Raw genomic sequence first — 22,731 nt, forward strand, 5'->3', positions numbered from 1 at the left:
ATCACATTTGCAAGTCTGACGTTGTCTTTTTGAGTGACAGTTGTCAGTAAGAGAATGCTCAAGAATATTTATGTTTGTTTCACTTTACAATTAAACACATTTGTGTGTTAGCTGTGTGATTTGCTAATTTAAAATATTACTTGGTATTGTTAAACTAAACAGCTCTGAAAATGGAACAGTCTACCATCTCCACTCAGAAACATGACATCCAAAAAGTATTTTAATCTGTATTATTGGATATCTAGCATTTTCTCTATTTTGAATTTAAATTGTTTTTTTTTCCTGCAGAAATAGTGTATTGTTTCTTTAAAATAATTAACCTGCCCATAGTTATTGGAAATCACTAATAGAATTAATTCTGATATTTATACTGGACATTGCAAAGCTTGCGGTTACTTCTTGAATAAATAATTATTGCTGTGGTTTAACTTGCAGGTGCACCAGTCACAGACAAACTGAAACAGCTCCTATCTCTTCGAACATGTTATTGATTTGCAGAGTTAATTATTTAAATATTGATACAGGCCTTGTATTTTATTAATTAACTCTTGCAAATAGAAGTCCTCTATTAGCTTAAAACTTAAATATTTTATTTATTCTAAATATAAATGTCTCACTATTCTAAAGCAAATGTGATTTAGATTTTGGAGCTCAACAAAAGGCTGGAACAGCAAATCAAACTGCTGAAAATCTGAACTAGTAGGTGGCACAGATGCACTAAGGATGGGTCACATATTCACATTGTTTAATAAACAGAAATAGGACTCACTAACCACTAATCTGAAAATCTAAAAGTTGTTTCTAAAATACAAAACACTTTTTACAATAGTTAAACTCTCCACTAGTCAAATTGACAGAGGTTCTTAAAACAAAATCCCTGTCACTAACCAGATTTGGAAGTAAAAACACAAAATGCTGGAGAAACTCAGCAGATCAAACAGTGTTCTTTATGTGCAAAGGCAAAGATACATAACCGACGTTTTGGGCTTGAGCCCTTCATCAAAGTATGAGAAAATGCCGGCAAGCTTCCAAACAAAAGAGTAAAAGGAGGGAAGGGGGAGGTGGATAAGGTGGAGAAAGAAGAGAGGAGACAGCAGCAATGAGGGGGTGGGGGATGGCAGGGCTGGGTGGGTGAAAGAACTGGATATCAGGGAAGGGGAAAGAAAAGGCCTGCAGGTTTAATGGAAACCAGTAAAGCCAATGTTCATGCCGTGTGGCTGGAAAGTGCCCAGACAGAAAATAAGGTGGTGTTCCTCCAATTTGCGGGTGGTCAGGGTGGGACAGTGCAAAAGGCAATTGTCAGACATGTGAGCATGGGAGTGTGATCCGGATTTGAAATGCAACCAGATTTAGGAAGCATACAACTATGATCTAGCATTCCTAGGCTTTTTTTCTATCATTGGGAATGTAGAGCACAATCCAAAATAGGTTCTAGGGCCTTTTATGAAGTCACATTACATATTCATTTTGTTTGTCCTAGATTTGCTCAGCATTCTTTGTCACATGCCTATTTGAGTAATGGCATATTTTTACATCCTTTATAGCCTGTGTATTTGTACAACAAGGAAAAAGAAAGGGTATAATGCTGATGTGTAAAAGAATACTATTTAATTGGATTATACCCATTTCCCCTTTAACCTTTATTACCACCAACAGTGCAAGGAATCAGACAAAATCTAATCTTATACTGCAATTAATCAAATTCTTGTGCTGCAATCACCTAGTTTACCTAAATATAATTTTCAATTATTTGAGTTGCAAATTAAAATTGAGTAGCAACACAAAAGAGGACTGGAAAAATGAGATGCTCGGAGTTACTTTGAAATATGTTTGTTTTAAAGACTACTCTTAGTCCAAGATAATTTCAATGTTTTCAGGTAAAAAAATTATCCAACTCTTCTGCCGTGTCTGTCATCATTTACAATCATCTCTGAAATTATTGTGTAATTGTAGTAATTTGTCTCCTAATAAATCATTTCATTTAACAAACAGTTAATAATTTACATTGCTATAAACTAGAAAGTGAAAATGCTATAAGTAACAGAGTTTACATTTTGGGTTTAAACTTCATTATTACAGGTTAGGAGAGAAAAGAAGCTCATTAAGCTGCTGGGAGAGTGGGGATGGAGGATGTTTCTGATAGAGGAGTAAAATTGTGGAGATGATGGTGATGAGCTGTTAACAAGTTATCTGGTCAATTAGTTCATGGGAGCAGTTAGAGAGTGAGAATATGGAACAAAGGAGCATGGACAAAAGAATGTAGGCATTGTGAAATTCAGGAAGCCATTCCTGGCATGTCAGCCACCCTGGACATGCCTTGCAGAGAGAGAAAAAAAAATTGCAATTGTTGTGGATATTCCTTTCAGAATTTTAAATATTATCTTTCCTTCCTTTGCCATAAAAAAAGTATTCTGTTTCACAAACCTAAAATACACTTATTCAGTTCCAGTTGCTAATTTTCGTTTTTTCTCCTTGTAAATGGTTTCCTTTTCCACAGGGATACTAAGACTCCCCTCCCCCACAATGAAGATATAAAATCAAATGCAATTTTCCTTCTGCTGTACATCTGGTCCTCTCAACTTCAGTACAGCTGTGCTCTTTTTATTTTGCAAATTCAGTCTTTTAAAATTTGCACAGTCATCAAGTTATTATTCCCACAGCCCGTACCTTGAAATCTATATCATGTTCATAAGATGGACCACCAGCTGGTGAACTCAATCTTATAAATACCAATATTTATAATAGCATCCTGTTTCTTTCTGAGTGCTCTCTTTAATTTCCTTTAGTGAACAGAATATTCTGAGTTGTAGATGACTTGATGCATGAAACACCTCATTTGTACGAGGGGAAAGTTTGGTTGGTTGATAGAAGTCATTCCATGCCAAACTCAAATCGATGTACCATCAATATTTTTAATAAATGCCTGGCATAACTAGCTAAACATGTTCGGTGAGTTGAAGAAAAACCTGGGATATTTGGTCCTTTCTCCATGTTGGTCGATATTGCTAACTACAAATAAGTATCATTTGGGATTTTGTGGAACAATGTAATAGAAGCATATCAAATTTCTAAACATGACCTTTTGTAAGAAGCCAGGATGAAAGACAAGTAGGAGGTGGACACATTTTATGTGGGGGGAATGATTCTGTCGTTCATACATTGAGATTTACCGAGTTGGGAGCGAGTGTTTTATGCATTCTTTATGTGCATTTCTGGGATGGACATAAAGGGTGTACTGTTTCATAACCCTGGCAGAATCTACTCGAACTGAAAACTAATGTTTATTAGTATATTGCTTTCTGAAAGATCCCAAGATTGCCATGCATAGATCAATATCTGAAACATCTCCAGATTGTATTCTTGCTGGTGTAGAATCCTGTCCATAATTTCAGGCCTTTTTTTTATCCTGGAAATGACAAATAATTTAATTGAGACATACAGCACGATAATGGGCCTTTTCAGCCCCAATTTAAAGATCTTTACAGTGGCAGCAATTGGGTCTGGACCAGGGTTCAAATCCCACACTGTCTGTAAGGAGTTTGTATGTTCTCCTGGTGTCTGCATGGTTTTTCTCCGGACCCAATTGCTGCCACTGTAAAGACTTTGTGCTAACCACTACACCAACCATGCTTCCCTGTTCTTTTTTTTAAAGAACAGTCAAACAAAGTGTGGAGGCTAGCAAAAAGATAACATTCACTTCCCAAATGGTAGCCTTGAGGTAAAAAAGTACATGAAGTTGCAACTTTTCAGTGAAAGTTAGGCAACATTTGAACTCCAAATCTTTTCATTGTATTTAGAACTAAGGGAAATGTTACCATTAGTTTTATTTAGCAAAAAATTGTATAATATTTGTCTTGATTACAAATAAGAAAACTATAAAGGACATCAGTAGTCCATTCTCCATTTGAGGGTTCTTTGATATTTAAAAATTATGAAGAAGTCTGGTTATTTCCATAGTATTCAGTAGAAGCTTAGGAATCATTTGTAGTTATTGAGTTTCAGGGGGGCTTAAATATTTTTGTGTTGCAAATATAATTCATCCTTCCCATAAGATTGGTTATTAATGGAAATTTCCACCATAATTGTATATAATTATTTTTATCTAAGTACTAAAACTAATGCCAATTATGTTAAGATGTTGGATTTCTAATATGTGGATAGTTTAACACAGCTGTGCAGTAAAGCATGGAGTGATATATTAAAGTCTGCAGATAATTGACCATAAAATAATTCCGTTGTTTCTTTCCTCTATAAAACCATGAATGTATTTCTTAGTTGAAAGCCTGCTTTGACTATTTAATGTTAATAAAATGTATTAATATTTTTAAGCTGATGATGTAATGTTATAAAATATCTTTATGAGGTGGCCATCGTTGACCCATAACTTTATGACTCACTCACGAATCAGCCTTATTCTAATGGAGATATTTATCTTTTCAAATTGCCTCAATTGTTAATGTTCTCTTCTCTGGGTCAAAGGTATGATTTTTAAACTGCGTACTAGAGTTTAATTTGGTTTGAAAGACATCGAGGGGTATGGTCAAAGGAGAAGTAGCTTTCAAGGTCATAAGAGCACAAAAACGGGAAAGGCATTTTGTATTTGATAAATATTATACAGAGTAAAGAGGAAATGATAAATTAATACTGTTGTTATCCATAGGTCACATATAATTTTGAATGCTCCAAATTAGAAAGCCATTTAAGAACATAGAGATTATATTCACCAGAGATCAAATCTGGTTCAGTGGATTCACATAGTAACAAGTCCAGGCACAGGCTAAACAAACAAAGGATGATTTTTTATTGCACATATGAGGAAATATAACAGGGAAGACACAAAACAACACTTGGTACCTTAAACAATTTAAATAATCACAACTAATACACTCTTTCTCTCACACACATGCAGAAACTACCACAGTCTTACTACACAGGGACTTCAACAAATACTCCCAGTTCCCTGTTCCAATGGGGTACGGGTCAATGCTTAGAGTTCTCCACACAATACGATGGTCCCACTCTGTGTTGTGTACACCTTACCAATGACTCCTCCAGTGATGTCTACAGTTTGTGACCAGGAAGAGAGCAGCATTCATAGTCAGGATCAAGGAGCAAAGAGAATGAGCTGCTGCACGTGGTGGGCTTTTAAAGTGCAGTAAGCTGAGGAGTCCGGCCAGGTAGTCACGAAGTGATTTAAAGGGGCCGGTTTGGCAGAGCCCAGCCTAGATTAGCAGGTGATGCAACTTTCAATTAGGTTCCAGATAGAGAGGTCACAAGACCCTCCACAATCCACATTTCCATCTGGTTCCAGACAGAGAAGTCACATGACCCTCCATAATTCCGTCCCTTGGAAGTCATAGCATTTGGCAATCATTTTAAAAAAAAGGTAAAAATATGTTACAAAAAAAAGGCAAAAATACAACATTGTTACAAAAGTTTAATATGTTGTTTCAAATGGGAAATAGATTGTTTTAAATGGTAGATACAGTGCAAATGCCTTTTGAAAAGGGTCATTGTTTTCCCATGGAGTGTTGTACTGTGGGAACTGGCTGTATATTTGTTCCATAGAATCATAGAACCACTGAATATTACAGCACAGAAAGGCCTCTTTGGCCTTTCTAGTCTGTGCTAAACCATTTTCTTTTGGCCAGGTCCCACTGACTTGCACCCAATCCATAGCCCTCCATACCTCTCCCATTAATGTACCTGTCCAAATTCTTCTTAAATGTTAATTTGAGCCCGCATTCACTACTTCAGCTGGAAGCTCATTCCACATTCCCACCATGCTCTGTGTGAAAATGTTCCCCCTAAACCTTCCCCTTTCACTCTTAACGCATGTCCGATGGGAGAGGAAGATATTGGGGGCTCCCTTGTCCCACAGCCAAAGCAGCCACATGGCTAGGTCCCCTGGGTATTATCAGTCCCTTAGCCTGGTTAGCTCTTTGACAATGTAGTCCTAGGTCTCCATAATCTCACGGTAACCACATACGTGCCCACCTGATGTCCCCTTAATTTCAGCTACCTCCTCATTTTGGAGGGGCAATGGGGTGCCCTTGTGGCAGGTCTGGGACTGTGTGGTCACTGGTCGGCCTTGCAAAGGCTCAACCATGCGTGGTGGGGGTAGAACGTGTGTCATAGGACTGTGTTTACTCATGGTCATCACTGTCCATCCACATATACCCAATCACATGTCAACTACTCCCCCCCACCCCCCTGCTGGATAATCACTCTGACCTTGACTTGGTCAAATTGCCAGCCAGATCAGCATCCTACTCTCATGCCCTGAGGCTTCTTTAATAGCTTTGAGGCCCTCTTACCGGTGCTGTTCATTAAGAAGCATGCCATAACACACGCATAACAGGAGACCCACACACATGCTTGTTAATATAAGTTCAACATCGTTAGTTATTTTGTGTGTGTCCAGCATGGTTCTCTTTGAACCTACTTGCAGTGCCAATTATTACGTGTGATCAAATCCAGTTCAGTGGGTTCACAGAGAAGTGAGTCCAGATGCAGGCTAAACAAACAAAGAATGATCTATATTGTACCCACAGGGGAATCGTAATGGTGAAGACACAAAACAATACTCTGGCCCTTAAACAATGTAAGGAGTCACATCGGATATAGCGATCTCCGATACCAGTGGCTGCTTACACTCTCTCACACACATGCACCAAAATTTATACAGAGGTCACATGATCCTCCACAATCCACATTCCCACCTGGTTTCAGATGGAGAGGCTACATAGCCCTCCACAATCTACATTCCCCCCAGGTTTCAGACAGTAAGACCACATGACCCTCCACAAACCACACTGCAGATGACAGTTATGTTATTGGAATAATTGCTATATTATTGTAAGAACAGAGTGGAGTTATGATATGTGGACAGGGAAAATGTATAACCTATCCATATCAGCACTCTTGATCACTCACCTTTAAAGATGGTAAGAGCATTCAAGCTTCGACAGAGTATAGAAACAATGACCAGGAAGTATGTAACAGGAAATTGCAATATAAATAAAAGCATTTTTATGTTTTTATATAACTTAAGCCATGAACCTCAAGTGTTCACCTGATGCTTTTTGTGAGTTGAGGTTTTTGTTTTTGTTGCTGAGCTGCGCTGTCTACAGAACCAGAAGAAGGTTTGGTGAGGTTATTCAGTGCTCACCATTGACATTGGTCAACAACATGGGCGAGACATGACATATGACTATTTAAATGCTGTTTACTACCGATCTGAGAGAGTCAACACAAATTATAAGAAATTATAAAGAATTATAAAGCAATCTTAGAAGGATAGTGGCAGGAACCAGGGAAAAAAACAATGAGAGCTGCAGAGTATTCACAGGGACAGACAGTATTTCCACTGAAGTTGTAAAACTCAATAGAGAAGAACTTCACAAATTTACATTGGGAGGGATTTGCTGGGAGAGAACAGATTGTGACCTTTTTTCAAGCAAGATGACAAAATCACAGAAAAAGATGGTAGGTGAAGCAGAAACCCTGCATGTTTGATAAATATTGGTAATAATTCAGTTTTTTTTAGATCTTTTTCAGGTTCGATGCTCAGAATTTTTTTTTGTAAGTAGAATGAGCATGCTGGATTTGTACTGCTTGTTGTTTAATATGTGATAGCATTCCCCTCAGATATAACCTTACTCCATTGATCTGGATATGTACCTACTGGCTGGGAACTGGTCAATTCCTCCTGAAGGTAGGGTCCACAAATATCTTGTAAGACAAACAAGTGAGCTTTACTTCATGCCTGTAATTCATTCACTTCTATCAATACCACAAAATTTAAAGTACTGTGGAGAAATGGATATCTCTCTGGACATATTGAGAGGTCTAGACTATTGATTTGAAGAGAATAATTTGAATAAGGAATTTAATTGCATTCTCAGATACGACCTTAACATTCTTTAGAAAAGAAAAATTATTTACTTAACGGGAATTTGGTTGACTTTTAATTCTAAAATGGACATGGTAAATGCTGGGATAGCCTGTGGTCCATGTCCTCTGAATATTGGATTTGTTAAGGTAGTACCATCACTCCTGACCATTGCCTGAAAGCAATCAGAAATTTGAATAGCAAATGAGCAGATGGAAATCAGGTGCTGCCTCACCTACTGAGTATTTCCAGCTGTCTGTATTATTTCTAAAAAAATTAAATATTGTGCATCAATTGTTTGATGATTTAATCATTAATTAAGGTTATCAGTGGGACCCATTGAACCTGACATATAAGGTTCCTTGCTGGCAGAATAATTGACCCCAGCAGGACAAACCCACGATCTGTGACAAATGCCTGCTCACTCCTCAGTGGAACTGTCCCATGAAGCTTTAAAAAGAACATGTTCAACCTGTAGATTCCACATCAGACTGAAAATATATAGGGAGTGTGCATTGGAGGCACACAGGGATATAGCTAATGGATTCTGGAGCAAGAAAAACTGTAGGTCAAGCCACATCACTGGAGACCCTGCATCGTGACTGACTATGGTTATCTTTATTTCCATATGCAGTTTACTTAGGAAAATTAACAAACAATTTTTAGACTTTTCACTTCTGTCTTTTGTAACCCAGAATAGCTATGCAGTATTTTCTGTTGGAATGCACTGGCTTGTCAAGGGAGTTTAAACTGGGCTGCACCAATAAACAGGCATCAAACAGGGACCCAATGGTCTAATGTGACTCGTGACCCATTCTGTGCTTGAAGTGCATAGAGCCCTATTGGTTCAAGCTCCAGAGAGTTGAATGAAGGGATCACATTTAGATTGGCAATCAGTTAATGGAGTTCCACAACTTTCAGTATTGGCGGTTCAGCTATTAAAATCGATGCTGATGATGAATGAAGGGACAAGGTGGACTCTAGCCAATTTGTTGATGTCACAAAAGGTAAGAGCTTTGTACCTTGTGAGGAGAATACCAAGAGCCTGTAAATGCATATAGATAGGCAAAGTGTGTTGGTAAGGAGTTGGTGGATGGAATATAATGTTGGAAAATTCAGTTGGGAAGGAAGAACACAAAAGCAAATGATTATTTAAAAGGAATGAAACTCCAAATGTTGTGATAGAAGAGATCTGGGTTGCTAGTAATAATACAATAATTTGTCATGCAGCGACAGCAAGGAATGTGAAAGGCTATGGAATTCTGGCCTTCATTGCAAGGAGCCATTGAATATTAAAATAGTTTAAGTTTTTGATGCAACCTTGCAAGATAGTGAAATTGCACCTGGGTAACTGTATCTGATGTTCTATGTTTGTGTGTTTGGAATGATCTGCCAGATGTAGTGGTAGAAGCAGACAGAATGGTAGCATTTAAGAGGCTACCATTTTCTCAAATGCAAACAGCAGATTTTTAGTTTGATTTGGGTACAATTATGTGGGCTGAAGGCCCTGTTCCTGTGCTGGATTGTTCAATTCAATGTTCCTGCAGTTTTGGTCTTTATATTTAGGGAAGGAAATGCTTACAATTGAGTCAGGGCAGAGATGATTTACAAGTTTGTTTCCTGGGATGAAGGGTTTGATGCACAAAGTAAGATTAAGAAAGTTGTGTCTTTTCTGAAAAGAGATATGAAGAATGAGAGGTGACCTTTTTGAAACATGAGTGGAATTGTCATTGTGGATTCTGAGTGGGTTTTTCACCTCTGATGGAGATGAAGAGGAGTTTCTTTTCCCAGAGAGTCTTGAATCTTTGGAATGCTCTACTGTAAAAATCTGTGGAGGTAGTCATTAAAAATACTCAGAACAGACAGTTAAACAGTCAAGGTGTCAGAGTATTGGGAACAGCATGGGAAAATGGTGCTGAACCCATGACTGGGTCAATGAAAAATGTATTGAAAAGTTGTGGAGCTTCAAGGGGCTGAATGGCCTACATCTGCTCCTATTACTTGTATTCCTATTGATGCCCAGGTATGTGCCTGCGACATTAGTCCTTTACATATACCAACTGAGAGGAGAGGCAATTAATTGGTCCATGTTTCTTTATATTTTGGATTGTGCACAACCCCAACTTTGCTCTAAATTTTATCAGGTGTAAGTGAGTCATCCTTCAGGCTAATACTTTGTAATTCCCTGCTCCTTCCAGCTAAAATGTGCAGCCCTCTGGCTGCCCCTCTTATTGCTGCCAATCCTCCTCTTTGATTCTTCCTTGTAACCTGAATTAATATCTGCACCAATACCTTGGTGGTGAAACTGGTAGTTCACCAGTCATTAGTGCTAAGTCAGGTGGTGGTCCAGGTTCAAGGACTGAGAATCAGAATTTATTGTCCTGAACAAGTCACGAAATTCATTGTTTTGCGGCAATATCACAGTGCAAACATTCATACAAACCACCTTACAACAATAAATTTTTTTTTAATTGAGCAGAAAAAGTAAGGCAGTGTCTTTGGTTCATTGATTATTCAGGAATGATGTCAGCGGGGAAGAAGCTGTCCTTGCACCATTAGTGTTCGTCTTTAGGCTCCTGTACTTTTTCCCCGATGGTAGCAGAGTGGAGGGTGTGGCCTGGATGGTGGGGGTCTCTGGTGATAGAGGCAACTTTTTTAAGACACCGCTTCATGTAGATGTCCTTGATGAAGTGAAGTGCCTGTGATGTTGCAGGCCATGTTAACAACCCTCTGTAGTTTTTTTTCCTGTCTTGAGAGTTGGCACCTCCATACCAGCGTGTGATACAATCAGCCAGAATGCTCTTCATCGTACACCTTTAGAAGTTTTTAAGAGTCTTCGGTGATATACCAGATCTCCTCAGACACTTCACAAAGTAGAGCTGCTGATGAGCCTTCTTCATGATTGCATCGACATGAAGGCTCCAGAATAGATCCTCAGAGATGTTGACAACTCAGGAATTTACGTTTTTTACCCTTCCACTACTGAGCCCTTGATGAGGACTGGGTCGTGTTCCCCTGACTTCCTTCTGAAGTTTGTATCTCCTTGGTTTTGCTAACATTGAGCACAAGGTTGTTGTCGATACACCATTCGACAAGCTGATCTATCTCTCTCCTGTACGTTTCCTCATTGCAGTTTGTGATTCTGCCGACAACTGTGGTGTCATTGGCAAACTTGTAGATAACATTGGAATTGTGCCTGGCCACACAGTCGTGGGTGTATAATGAGTAGAGCAATGGGCTAAGCACACATCCTTGGGGTGTACCTGTGTTGATAATCAATGAGGAGAAGACGTTATTTGCAATTCCTAATGACTGGTCTTTCAATGAGGAAAGACAAGGATCTGGTTGCAGAGTTGGGTACAGAGGCCTAGAGTTTGTAGCTTAATGACCAGCACTGATGAAATAAAGGTGCTGAAGGCTGAGCTGTAGTCGATGAAGAGCAACCGTATGTATGAGTTGCTGTTTTCGAGGTGATACAAGAACTGAGTGGAGAGCCAGCGATATTGCATCTGCTGTGGAGTGATTGAATATTTTAAACTTGGAGATGTGAATAATCGACCAATATTTATCAATCCTGGGGGCGGGGTGGGGGGGGGGTGGGGGGCGGTATTCAGTCTTTTGAGTCACCTTTTTCAATGAGGCAAATGAATTCTTCTTTGTCTATTCCCCAATTATCAGATCCAATTTTAGAAGAAGTATTTAAACAAGAGTAATTATTTTTTGCCAGGGTTAGGGGTGGGCAAATCCCTTGATAATAACAGCCCAAGGCACTCAGACACTCATTTTCATGTCTTGATGGTATGATTCACTCTTTCAAAGGCTTCAATTCTCCTGTTCTCTTCTTTAAAAAAAAAATAACAGCTGTTCCAGTGCCTTCCTGTTTTGTGATGAGAGGTTCTGTTACAAGGCTGCACAATGATGAGTTTTCTGGTGACAATTAACATGCTCTCTTTTGACCCTTTGTTTGCTGGGTTTTCCAGAGTGGTTAAGTTCCGTCGCACAGGTGAAAGTGCAAGGTCGGAAGATGACACGTGTTCTGGAGAGCATGAAATTGAGATAGAAGGGGTCCGATCCGAACTAGAGCAAGTTGAACTGGAAGATGGAGCCACTGTTCCTAAAGATTTTGCAAATCCTACAGATGGTACAGTACATATGTTTATTAGAGTCTATTTGCAAACGTAGTAAAGAGAATGAGAATGTGCAATATCATTTGCATACTGCAAATAACCAATAATATTTGATAAAGTTTCATTAAATAAGCTGCAAGTGAATTAATTGGTGGAAGCCATGATAACTAGGTCATAACTTTATTCTCAATTGATAACAATCTCATTGATCTCAGCCACTGACTTCTCAGCTTTCAAAAGAATGATAGATAAAATTAGTCAGAGTTGTAAAGGATGAAAACCAGCCCTTCATCCAAACTTGTCCTTGTCATCCCATTCAAGGCCCCAGCAGTATGGCAGTGCCAGTCAAGAATAGAGAATTTAAAATCACCTGTAATGACAACCATATAATTCTTAATACCTAGCTGATTAATTAAGGTGGGGGAAGCTGTCATACAATCTGATCAAAATGATCACCCACTTCTGATATCAAAGTTCTACCCATTGAACCTCACGGGACGATATCCTGGATTATCCTTCCTAACCATTGTTATGTTCTTCCGAATCAAAAATGTAAAATGTATCCCAGAACATTAAACTGCTAGTTCTGCCCATCCTTCATTCATGTTTCTCTTATGCTAGACCCACATACCTTTTCATGTCCAGGATGGATCCTCAGAGATGTTGACCCTCAGGAGTTAACGTTTTTTACCCTCTCCACTATTGAACCCTCGATGAGGACTGGGTCATGTTCCCCTGACTTCCTTCTGAAGTTCACATCTCCTTGATTTTGCTAACATTGAGTAACATTGCTAACATTGAGAAATGTTGCTAACATCTACCTTTCCCATCAGTTTTCTTGCAGTAAACAAAATGCAGTTTAGTCTATCAGGCCTTCCTCACTGCCTGTCCAGCTCCTGTTTGTCCTACTTGCTTTAACTTCTACATCTTAACTTGCTCATGTGCCACACTACTGCTTTTGGTCTACCACCTGCACCCCCCCCCAACCTTAAATTATTTTTTAAAAGCTCCCAAGAGGCACTAACAAATCTCCCCACCAGAATATTGGTCCCCCTCCTGTTCAAGTGCAACCTGTCCCTATTGTACATCTCTGATCCAGAAGAGGTCCCAATGGCTCAAAAATCTGAATCTCTCCCTCCTGCATCAGTTCCTCAGCCATATATTCATGTGCCCTATCTGCCTACTCGTACTCTCACAAGCATGAAGCACCAGGATTAATCCAGAGATTACAACCCTTAATGTCCTGCTTTCCAACCTTATGCCTAGTCCCTGTATTCACACTGCAGGGACCTCATCCACATCAGTACCAATGTGTTCAATGAACCTTGGTTGTTCACCCTTGAGAATTTTTTGTAACTGCTGGGAGACACCTAGTGACCTGGAGGTAGCCCACTATCCGTGGGGTCTCATTTTTGATTACAGTGTGTTCTGTCTGCCTAACCAAGTCTCCAAACACAACAGCTCTTATTTTCCAGCTTTCCTTATAGTGCAACTCTGAAAAGCCATCTCTCGGCAGTGTCCATAATTATGTATTTTTTAATGAGGAGATGGCCACAGGGAAATCCTGGACTCTCTATCTACCTCATGGTGGTCACCCATCCTGCTGTCTGTCTCTCAGATGTGACCACCTCACTAAAACTATTGATGCTGTCCTGAGCAGCATGGATGTCCCTGAATGAGTCCAGCCTGTCGTTGAGATCAGTCAGGATTTGCAGATGGACACATCTCCCACAGGGATACTGGAAATTTGCCTGATATCCCAAATCCTGCTGGAGGACCATATGACAGTCCTCATGGCCATTCTCGCAACCACTAAGACTACAGAGGAAAGTAAAAGTTCTCATCTTACCTTAACACGGCTCTAACTCCATGCCAAGCAAGCCTCTTGATCTGAAGCTGCAGCACTTGCATCGCAAGCACATCCATTCTCACAATGGCTGCTCCACCCTAGTGCTGCACTTGTTAAATCTTCTCATCAAGATCAAAGAGCTGAATCTATCAGGGCCAAATGCAGTTAGCCATTATTTTACAATGATCCTTTTCCTTGTAGCCAAAGAAATATTTAAATTTTTAATTTACAGACCCAACACAGTAACAGGCCCACAAACCTGTATTGGTCAATTATACCCATGTGACCAATTAACCTACTAACCCCATACATCTTTAGAATGTGACCGGAAAGCGGAACACCCAGAAGAAACCCATGCAGTCACAGGGAGAATGTACAAACTCCTTACAGGCAGCCCTGGATTTGAACCCAGATCACTGTAATAGCATTGCAATAACAGCGACGCCTTCCTATCGACACTATTCAGGATGGTTAGATTCAATTGACATGTGTAACAAGATAGAATAACCTGCTGAAATATAAACAATCTGCAGTTCAATGAAATCCAATAAAGCAATAAGCCTCTGTGAAGCTGCTCCACAACAGAGGCCACACTTCACACATGGAGAGAAGAGGCTAACAATGAATCTCAAGAATCTGATGGAAGGAGAGATAAAGGGGAGAATGAAGTTTAAAATAGCAAAAAGGTTTGGGGGAAAAATATAGTGTGTAGTTTTCAACCATTCCTATTGTTTCTTAGATGTGTTCATGGTGGAGGATGCTGTCGAGGCCATTGGATTTGGAAAGTTTCAGTGGAAACTCTCAATCCTTACTGGATTGGCATGGGTTAGTGGCATCCACTTTCTTTTCTGTCCATTCAGAGCACAGTTTTTTTTGTTGCAAAAGTGCTGAAAGAGAACCAAAAACTGTGAACTTTGCAAAAAAAATTAGATTAATATTCCCTGGAGAGAAACAAAATAATTCCAGGTGTCAGTTAGCACTTTGAAAAATAATCATTTGTGGAAGATGGGATTTTGGATAATAAAACTTAGACAGACAAAGATAAATAGACACAGAGCAGCTTAAACCATAGAAGTGAGATATCTGACCCGGAGTGTTTCATAAACAAGGACAGAACAGACTGAATAAATAGCCAATGAGTTCAGATTCAGATTTCAGATTTATTATCTTAGTACATACATGACCCTGAGATTCTTTTTCCTGCTGGCGAGGCAGAATTACCACTTATTGGTAGTGCAAAAAATAGTACTCCGCGTCCACGTGTAAACAAACTGTACAATACAGAGAGAAAAAAAAATCAATTAAGGGTAAAGTAAGAGTCCTTAAATGAGTCCCTGATTGAAGTAAAACACGAAAGTCTACAGACACCATGGTTGAAGTGAAAACACAATGCTGGAGAAACTCAGCAGGTCAAACAGTGCCCTTTATATAGCAAAGATAAAAAGACATAACCGACGTTTTGGTCTTGAGCTTTTTATCAAGGTTTGTAAAAATGTCAGCAGGTGCCCAAACAAAATGGTATGGAAAATCTTTCCCCTGCTTGTTGGTGTACTCTCCCTCCCTTATCTTCCTGTCTCTGGGACCATGCTCCTCCCCTTCCCCCCCTCCCCCTCCCATTTTGTTTGGACCTGCTGACATTTTTCCATATCTTAATGAAAGACTCAAGCCTGAAATGTTGATTATGTGTCTTTATTGCTATATAAGCTACACTATTTGACCTGCTGAGTTTCTCCAGCATTCTGTTTTTGAGTCCCTGATTGAGTTTGTTCTTGAGGAATCTAATAGTGGAGGGAAAGCAGCTGATCCTGAACCTGGTGGTGCAAGTCTTGTGGTAACTATAGCACTTTCCTGATGGTAGCATTGAGAATAGAGCATGGGCTGGGTGATGTGGATCCTTGATGATTGCTGCAGCTCTCTGACAGCAGTGCTCCATGTATTTTTTCTCGATGGTGAGGAGGGTTTTTCCTGTGATGTTCTGTGTCCACTACCTTTTCCAGGGCTTTACGCTCAGGGGTGTCATACCAGACTGTGATGCAGCCAGTCGGCACTCTTTCCACCACACATCTGTAGAAATTTGCCAGGGTTTCCGATGTCATACCAAACCTCAGCAAACTCCTGAGGAAATAGAGGCGCTGTCATGCTGTTAGTGAGTGGGGTCCAGGAAATATCCTCTGAGATAGTGACTCCAAAGAAGTTACATTTGCTCACCCTCTCAACCTTTGATTCTGAATTATCACTGGATGGTACATCCCTGGTTTTCCCTTTCTGGAGTCAACAATCAGCTGCTTAGTTTTGGTGAGATTGAGTGCAAGATTGTGGTTGGTGCACCATTCAGCCAAGTTTCCAGTCTTCCTCCTGTTGTGCTGACTCATTGCCTATTTATATACAACCCACTACTGTGGTATTGCCAGTGAATTTGTAGATTGTGGTGTTGTTGAACTGTGCCACACAATCACAGGTGTATAGCAGGTAGAGTAGGTGACTAAGAATGCAGCCCTGGGGTGCTCCAGCACTGATGGAGATTGCAGAGGAAATGTTCTTGCCAATCCTCATTGATTGTGGTCTGGAGGTGAGGAAATCCAGGATCCAATTGTACACTGGGATGTTGAGTCCCAAGTCTTAGAGTTGGCTGATCAATTTTGAGGGGATGATGGCGTTAAATGCTAAACCAAATCAATCAGAACATCCTGATGTATGCATCTTTGCTGTCCAGGTGTTTCAGGGCTTTGTGTAGAGCCAGTGAGATGGCATCCACTGTAGACCTGTTGCTATGGTAAGTGAATTAGAATAGATCAATGTCACCGCTCAGCAGGACCTGACATGCTTCAACACCAGCCTTTCAAAAAAAAATTCATCAATGTTGATGTGAGTGGAACTGGTCGAGAGTCATTTGGGCAGATTACCACACTCTTCTTGGGTATCAGTATGATTTGACACCTGTTTGAAACAGGTGGGTACCATGCCCTGCTGGAGTGAGATGTTGAAATAGCTATGAATACATTGGCAGTAGTCAGCATAGATTTCTAATACTCAGCCGGTTCACTATGGTTCATTATGGAAGGTTTGATGGGCAAATGACAATTTACCATTCTGATCTTTCCTACTTTATTTTTGTATTTGCTGCCAGCTATTAATTCTGTATTGTGTGTGCTAAACGTGTTATTAATTTTAGATGGCTGATGCCATGGAGATGATGATCCTCAGTATACTGGCACCTCAGCTGCACTGCGAGTGGAGATTGCCAAGTTGGCAAGTTGCCTTCCTAACTTCGGTACGATCATAATTGAAGTGTAATTGGGTAGCACCACAACCTTGTGAAGGATCTTATTAGTTAGTGACCAGATGCTAAGAAATTATCATATTGACCTTTTCTCTCTTTTACCCACTTCTTCTTCCACCGCAGGTGGTGTTTGTTGGAATGATGTCCAGCTCATCACTCTGGGGAAACATATCCGATCAGTATGGCAGAAAGACGGTGAGTATCCTTGTCTCCTGATTCTTCCTGGTCTTTAGCATCAGTCTTGAACCTCACCTGAATGGTCAGTGTATACCAATACAATGACATTCCACTGAAGAATGTGTGATCTAAATCCACCACTGTTGTTAATTGACATTTGCAAAATAAACTTTCCAACAATGGTGATTTGCAGCAATTTATTATATGATTATTTATTTTCCCCTATAATTCAGAACATTTTAAAGTTGCAAGTAATAAATTTGCATTATCTTGAATGAAATTAATGAATTCATCAAGGATCAAACTTGAGACCACTTCTCTCTTAAACTTGGTGTCACACCATCTGATGCACCAACTCCATGATAACTCCATTTTATTTTAGTCTTTAAACAAATGTGTCTAATGGAATGGAGATGTTTCAGACATTGTTGATTTGCAGTTTGAATTAAAGATGATGAATCAGACCCATTTGGACTCCAGTTAAAGAACAAACATTAACAATCTGACTTTGTAATCACAATTTTCACCATTTATACAGATCCAAAAGAACTCAGATCAGAGGTTCACCTCAAGTTTTCAGATAGATCACCATCTCTTATAAATGCTATCTTGACCTCAGCTGTACACATAGTTGTCTGAATATGGTGTATCTTCATGGAGCTATGAAAATTCCATTAGCCAGTGTACATTAGTGTTGTCAACTAGTTCACCAGCTAGAAGAAAATATTAAGTCTCTAACTGCAATTCGTACTAGTCACAAACAACAGTTAACATTCCTAGGCCACTCTGAAGTGTTCATTCTGAATAGATTGATCAAATTATTTAAAAAAAAAAACTTGTTTTTTAAGTGGAAAAATGATCATTTGGTTTCTAGTGTGGTGGTTCGCCTGCCAGGAAATTGAACTGGCTCAGGAAGTCTTGGGCCGCACGATGATGTCACCTTTGACTATGCTTGGCGCACAGATGGCTGGGAACCCAGGGGTTTTAAAAAGTGCACGGGTCCAACAGTGAACTATTGTTTTCCATTCAAACTCAACTACAACTATTTGCACATTGACCACATTGATGACCCTGACGGGCCCAAGTGGCTTTTGGGCCCTCAACCTGCCTGTGTTCTGGACAAATCATCCAAAAGTGTGGATTGGACAAGCTGAGGCACAATTCCACATTTGTCATGTGGCAGATGGCACTAAATAAGACTGTGGTAAGTGCCCTCAATCAAGAAATAGCAGTTGAGTAGTTGACTTCCTTCATGATCCACCAGATCACAGCAGGTATCTGGCTCTTAAAGACCTAGTTCTCTGCACAAACAGTCACTCCTGATGCGAGCAAGCCGCACGGCTCCTGCATATGGGTGACGGAGCTAATGGCCAACATGTTGGCACTGGCAGACTCTCAAACCTTGCTTGCTCTTTGTGCAAATATTCTTAGAGCTGATGCCAGAGGATATCCACGTCATGTTGGCCGTTGAAGACTTTGCAGGCCCCCGTGTGGTAGCTGCCCATACAGATTTTCTGTGGCACACAAAGCAGCAGGGAGGGTGCCCCAATGAAATTAGTGCTGCATCACACCCAAAGGCCCAAACTCCATGCGTAGCAGCGATGAGGATGTGCACAACCCCAAATAAAGAAGTCACTGAGTCAGACTCTTGGTGTTTTTATCACCAACGATGAAATTCTGGAATGTGCTGTTGCCAACCACCGTGTATTTCCAGGAAATGCCAGGGCCAGACTTCACTAATGGCTATGGTGGCTGGCCACTGTAACAGCCTGCTTTATGTATGGGACAAGCTCTCCGGGCACGTTTCTGCCCGACACAGGAGCTGAAATTAATGTCCTTCCCCCAACCGGCTATGATACCCGTACCAGGAGTGCAGGCCCAGTTCTCATGGCAGTTAACAAAAGTACAATCCACACGTATGGTACACAAACCATATCCTTGCAGTTCAGCGGCAACAAATTCTCCTGGAGGTTCACACATGCTGCAGTCTCTCAGCCGTTGCTTGGAGCAGACTTTCTCAGAGCTCACTTGCAGCTGTTAGATACAAAAATGTTTCAATTTTTCCACCTAGGAGAAGCCAAACTACCTGCCCCACATTTGGACTCCACCAATGAATTTACTAAGATTCTTGCAGAGTTCCTTGACAGCAGCACCACCTCTTACATATCCAAGTTCACCACAAGGATTAAGCACATCTCTGGTAAGAGTAATGTGGTAACAGATGGACTGTCCTGATCCTGCATTCAGGCATTGTGAGATTCCAGCAGTCACTGGTCTGTGCCTCAAGGGCATCGCCTTTGGACCTAAAGGAATGACTCTCCTTTGTAATGTGTCCATGGGTCAGCCTTACTCCATCGTCCCAGCTGTCTAGAGACTAAGCATTTTCGACGCACTTCGTTGGACACACCTCAATTCACACGATGAACAGCCTGGTTTCCAACAAATTCTTCTGGCATAGACTCCTGAAGCAGGTCACCTACTGGGCTAAGATGTGCATGGACTGCCACATGGCCAAGATGCAGCAACACGTGAAGGCACCTCTTCAACCCTTCAAGGTGCTGCAACGAAGGTTCAATCACGTGTATGTCGACATTCTCGGCCCACTCCCGTGTGTTATGTGGGTCAAAATATCTGTTCACCATTATGGACAGTTTCACTAGATGGCCAGAAGCAGTCCCGTTGTCAGATTCCTCCACAGAGTCTTGCGCCAGGGCACTTGTATCCACCTAGGTGTCTCAATTTGGTCTTCTCCCATGTCACCTCTGACAGAGGTCTGAAATTTACCCCTGCTCTATGGGACACGCTATCTTGATTGTTATGAACATGGCTCCATTGCATGACAGCCTACCATCCACAGTTCAACGGCGTGGTCGAAAGGTTCCACAGCCACCTAAAGACTGCATTGATGGCCCACCTCCAGGGATCAGACTGAGCAGATGAGCTACCCTGAATACTTGGTATACGGACTGCACCAAAGACTGATCTCCAGTCTTCATCAGCAGAATTGGTATACAGGGCTCTGCTCGTCATGGCTGGAGAATTCGTACCAGCAACCCGAGGACAGGAAGAGCCACTCTTCAGGAGAGATTCAGCAAACTGGGCCCGGTTCCCAAGTTGTGACATAGCATCATGACGTCCTGCACCCTGAGAAGCTTAAAAACTTGTGAATTTGTGTGTAAAGGTGCACATGGACCGCCCCTGTAAAGGCCTTGTGAAGGTCCATTTAAAGTACTGTGGCATCATGGCACAACCTGTGTGCTGGACATGGGTGGGAGATCAGACATTCACAATTGATAGTCTTAAATCTGCACACATAGACCTGGACAAGCCCCGAGCAGTACCATCAGCGCGTAAACGAGGGAGACCACCCAAGCACAGCAGGAAGACAGAGACACTGATGTTGGTGCTTCTGGAAGGGGAAGGGGGAGGGGGGTGGGGGGGGCACATGAAGCAGCTCACCAATCAGGAATTAAAACTGGCTCAGGAAATCTCAGGCAGCGTGATTACATCACTTTTGGGTATGCGTGGCGTGGGGGTGGCTGGGAGCCCAGGGGTTTTAAAAAGTGCACGGATCCAATAGTAAACTATTGTTTTCCATTTGAACTCGACTTGACTACAACTCTTCATTTCACACTACATTTCAGTGACCACACCAGCAATAAATTCGTGGAAAATAATTGGCTGCTCATTGTGTTTAGTTTCATTAACTTCATTGGAACTGAATGTGCAGAAGCTGAGTGTACAACCGGAGAATCATGTGTTACATGGATCTTAATCTTCTGAACGAGGGCTTCAATAGTTAGCAGTCAGCAGAATTGGGGAAGATAGATAAGTGGCTTCTCTGCAAACCAGGCCAGAAGCCATTTTGCTTTCTGATAATATGTATTTCAATTTGAAGTTCGTTCTGAGTAAAGGACAATCAGTATAGGTGTAATGCACTCCCATCAATGCAAAACAAGTTAAAAGGAAAGTACCTTGAAAGTACGAAGAACATGAACAAAAAGAGGAAATGTTGGAAGCATGCACATCAACTGTAAGGGAAAAGGATGCATGGAGAGTCACCACAAGTTGGGTACAACAAAGGATCAGAAGATCAAGATGCATTTCGGAATCAGAATGTATTGGCATGAACGTGTCATGAAATTTGTTGTTCTGCAGCAACATCACACTGCAAACATTTCTATAAACCAGGTTTTAAAATAAATGAAATGGTGCAAAAAAAAGAAAAAAGACAAAGAAAGGTTGTGTTCATTGTTCATTCAAACATCTGATGGGAGCGGGGAAGAAGCTGTCCTTGTGCTGCTGGGTGCTCGTCTTTAGTTTCCTGTACCTTTTTTTGTCTGATGGTAGCAGAGTGAAGAAGACATGGCCTACGAAGCACAATCAATTGTGCAAAGACTGAAGTTGCTGGAACTGAAGGCTTTTATTGGCAAGAGATGGACCACATCCCTTGTATTGCTGGCTCACACTGACCCGGGCTTGAACTGGGGGCAGAGTTGTGGCATGACAGCCTTTATGGGGGATAAAGGGAAGGAGTCACAAGCCGGCCAGTGAGACCAGGGTCAAACATAAAAGGTCATATCATTTACATATACAATTTGTGGTTTCACCACATTCACTCCCTCTTTCGTAAAGAAGTCTCAGGTGGGGGAGGAGTGTGGTGCAGTCAGGTGCCTTCATAATTTCAGTCTGTCGGGTGGCTTCCTTTGGCGTGGTGACTGGTGTGCCCCTGTTCAGGGTCTGTGGTGGTCTCCATTGGTTTTGGTTGCTCCATCTCATTTGGCCCGGCCAGGGTGCTTGGTTGAGCCAGGGGGTGCGCGCGTGTGTGTCGGCTGGCAGGTTGGACGAGGTGCTGGGGGTAGGGATCTGAGGCCCTGGAGAGCTGGGGAGGGGGGTGCTGCATACCTGTTGGCTGATTGAAGGGGGGGGAAATTCAGATGTTTGTGCGTGTGCCAGGTCCTGGACGGATACTGTGTCCTCACGTCGGTCTAGGAATGCCACACAGGCATACTGTGGGTTAGCATGAAGCAGCTGGACCCTCTTGACCAGAGAGTCGGACTTGTGGGTCCTCATCTGCTTGCAAAGTAGGTCGAGCCCAGGGAAGATCAGCCAAGTGGGTAATGTGGTTCCTGACGCTGATCTCCTGGGAATGTAAAGAGCCTCTTGGAGGTGACTCATTGGTGGCCTTACATAGGAGGGAGCGGTAGCGTGGAGGGACTCTGGGAGGACTTCTTGCCATTTGGGAATGGGGAGGATCTCTGACTTAAAGCCCAGTACTGCCTTCCAGACTGCCGTTCTCCTGCTCCAGCTGGCCATTCACTTTGGGGTTATAGCTTGTGGTATGGCTAGAGGCAATGCCCTTGGACAGCAAATATTGGTGCACAAAGGACGAAGCCCTATCACT

General features: G+C 41.4%; 1 protein-coding gene across 1 annotated transcript in view; it reads left to right on the top strand.

Moving 5' to 3' along the window:
* Positions 1 to 22,731, top strand: part of svopa (SV2 related protein a) — a 70,627-nt gene that overhangs the window by 459 nt on the left and 47,437 nt on the right. Inside the window, exons 2-5 of the mRNA XM_069930423.1 lie at positions 11,875 to 12,035; positions 14,610 to 14,695; positions 17,043 to 17,141; positions 17,274 to 17,345. Coding sequence (XP_069786524.1) covers positions 11,875 to 12,035; positions 14,610 to 14,695; positions 17,043 to 17,141; positions 17,274 to 17,345 — 418 coding nt within the window. The remainder of the gene's footprint in view (positions 1 to 11,874; positions 12,036 to 14,609; positions 14,696 to 17,042; positions 17,142 to 17,273; positions 17,346 to 22,731) is intronic.

The sequence above is a fragment of the Narcine bancroftii genome, chromosome 4, assembly GCF_036971445.1.
Source record: "Narcine bancroftii isolate sNarBan1 chromosome 4, sNarBan1.hap1, whole genome shotgun sequence".
Lineage (NCBI taxonomy): Eukaryota > Metazoa > Chordata > Chondrichthyes > Torpediniformes > Narcinidae > Narcine > Narcine bancroftii.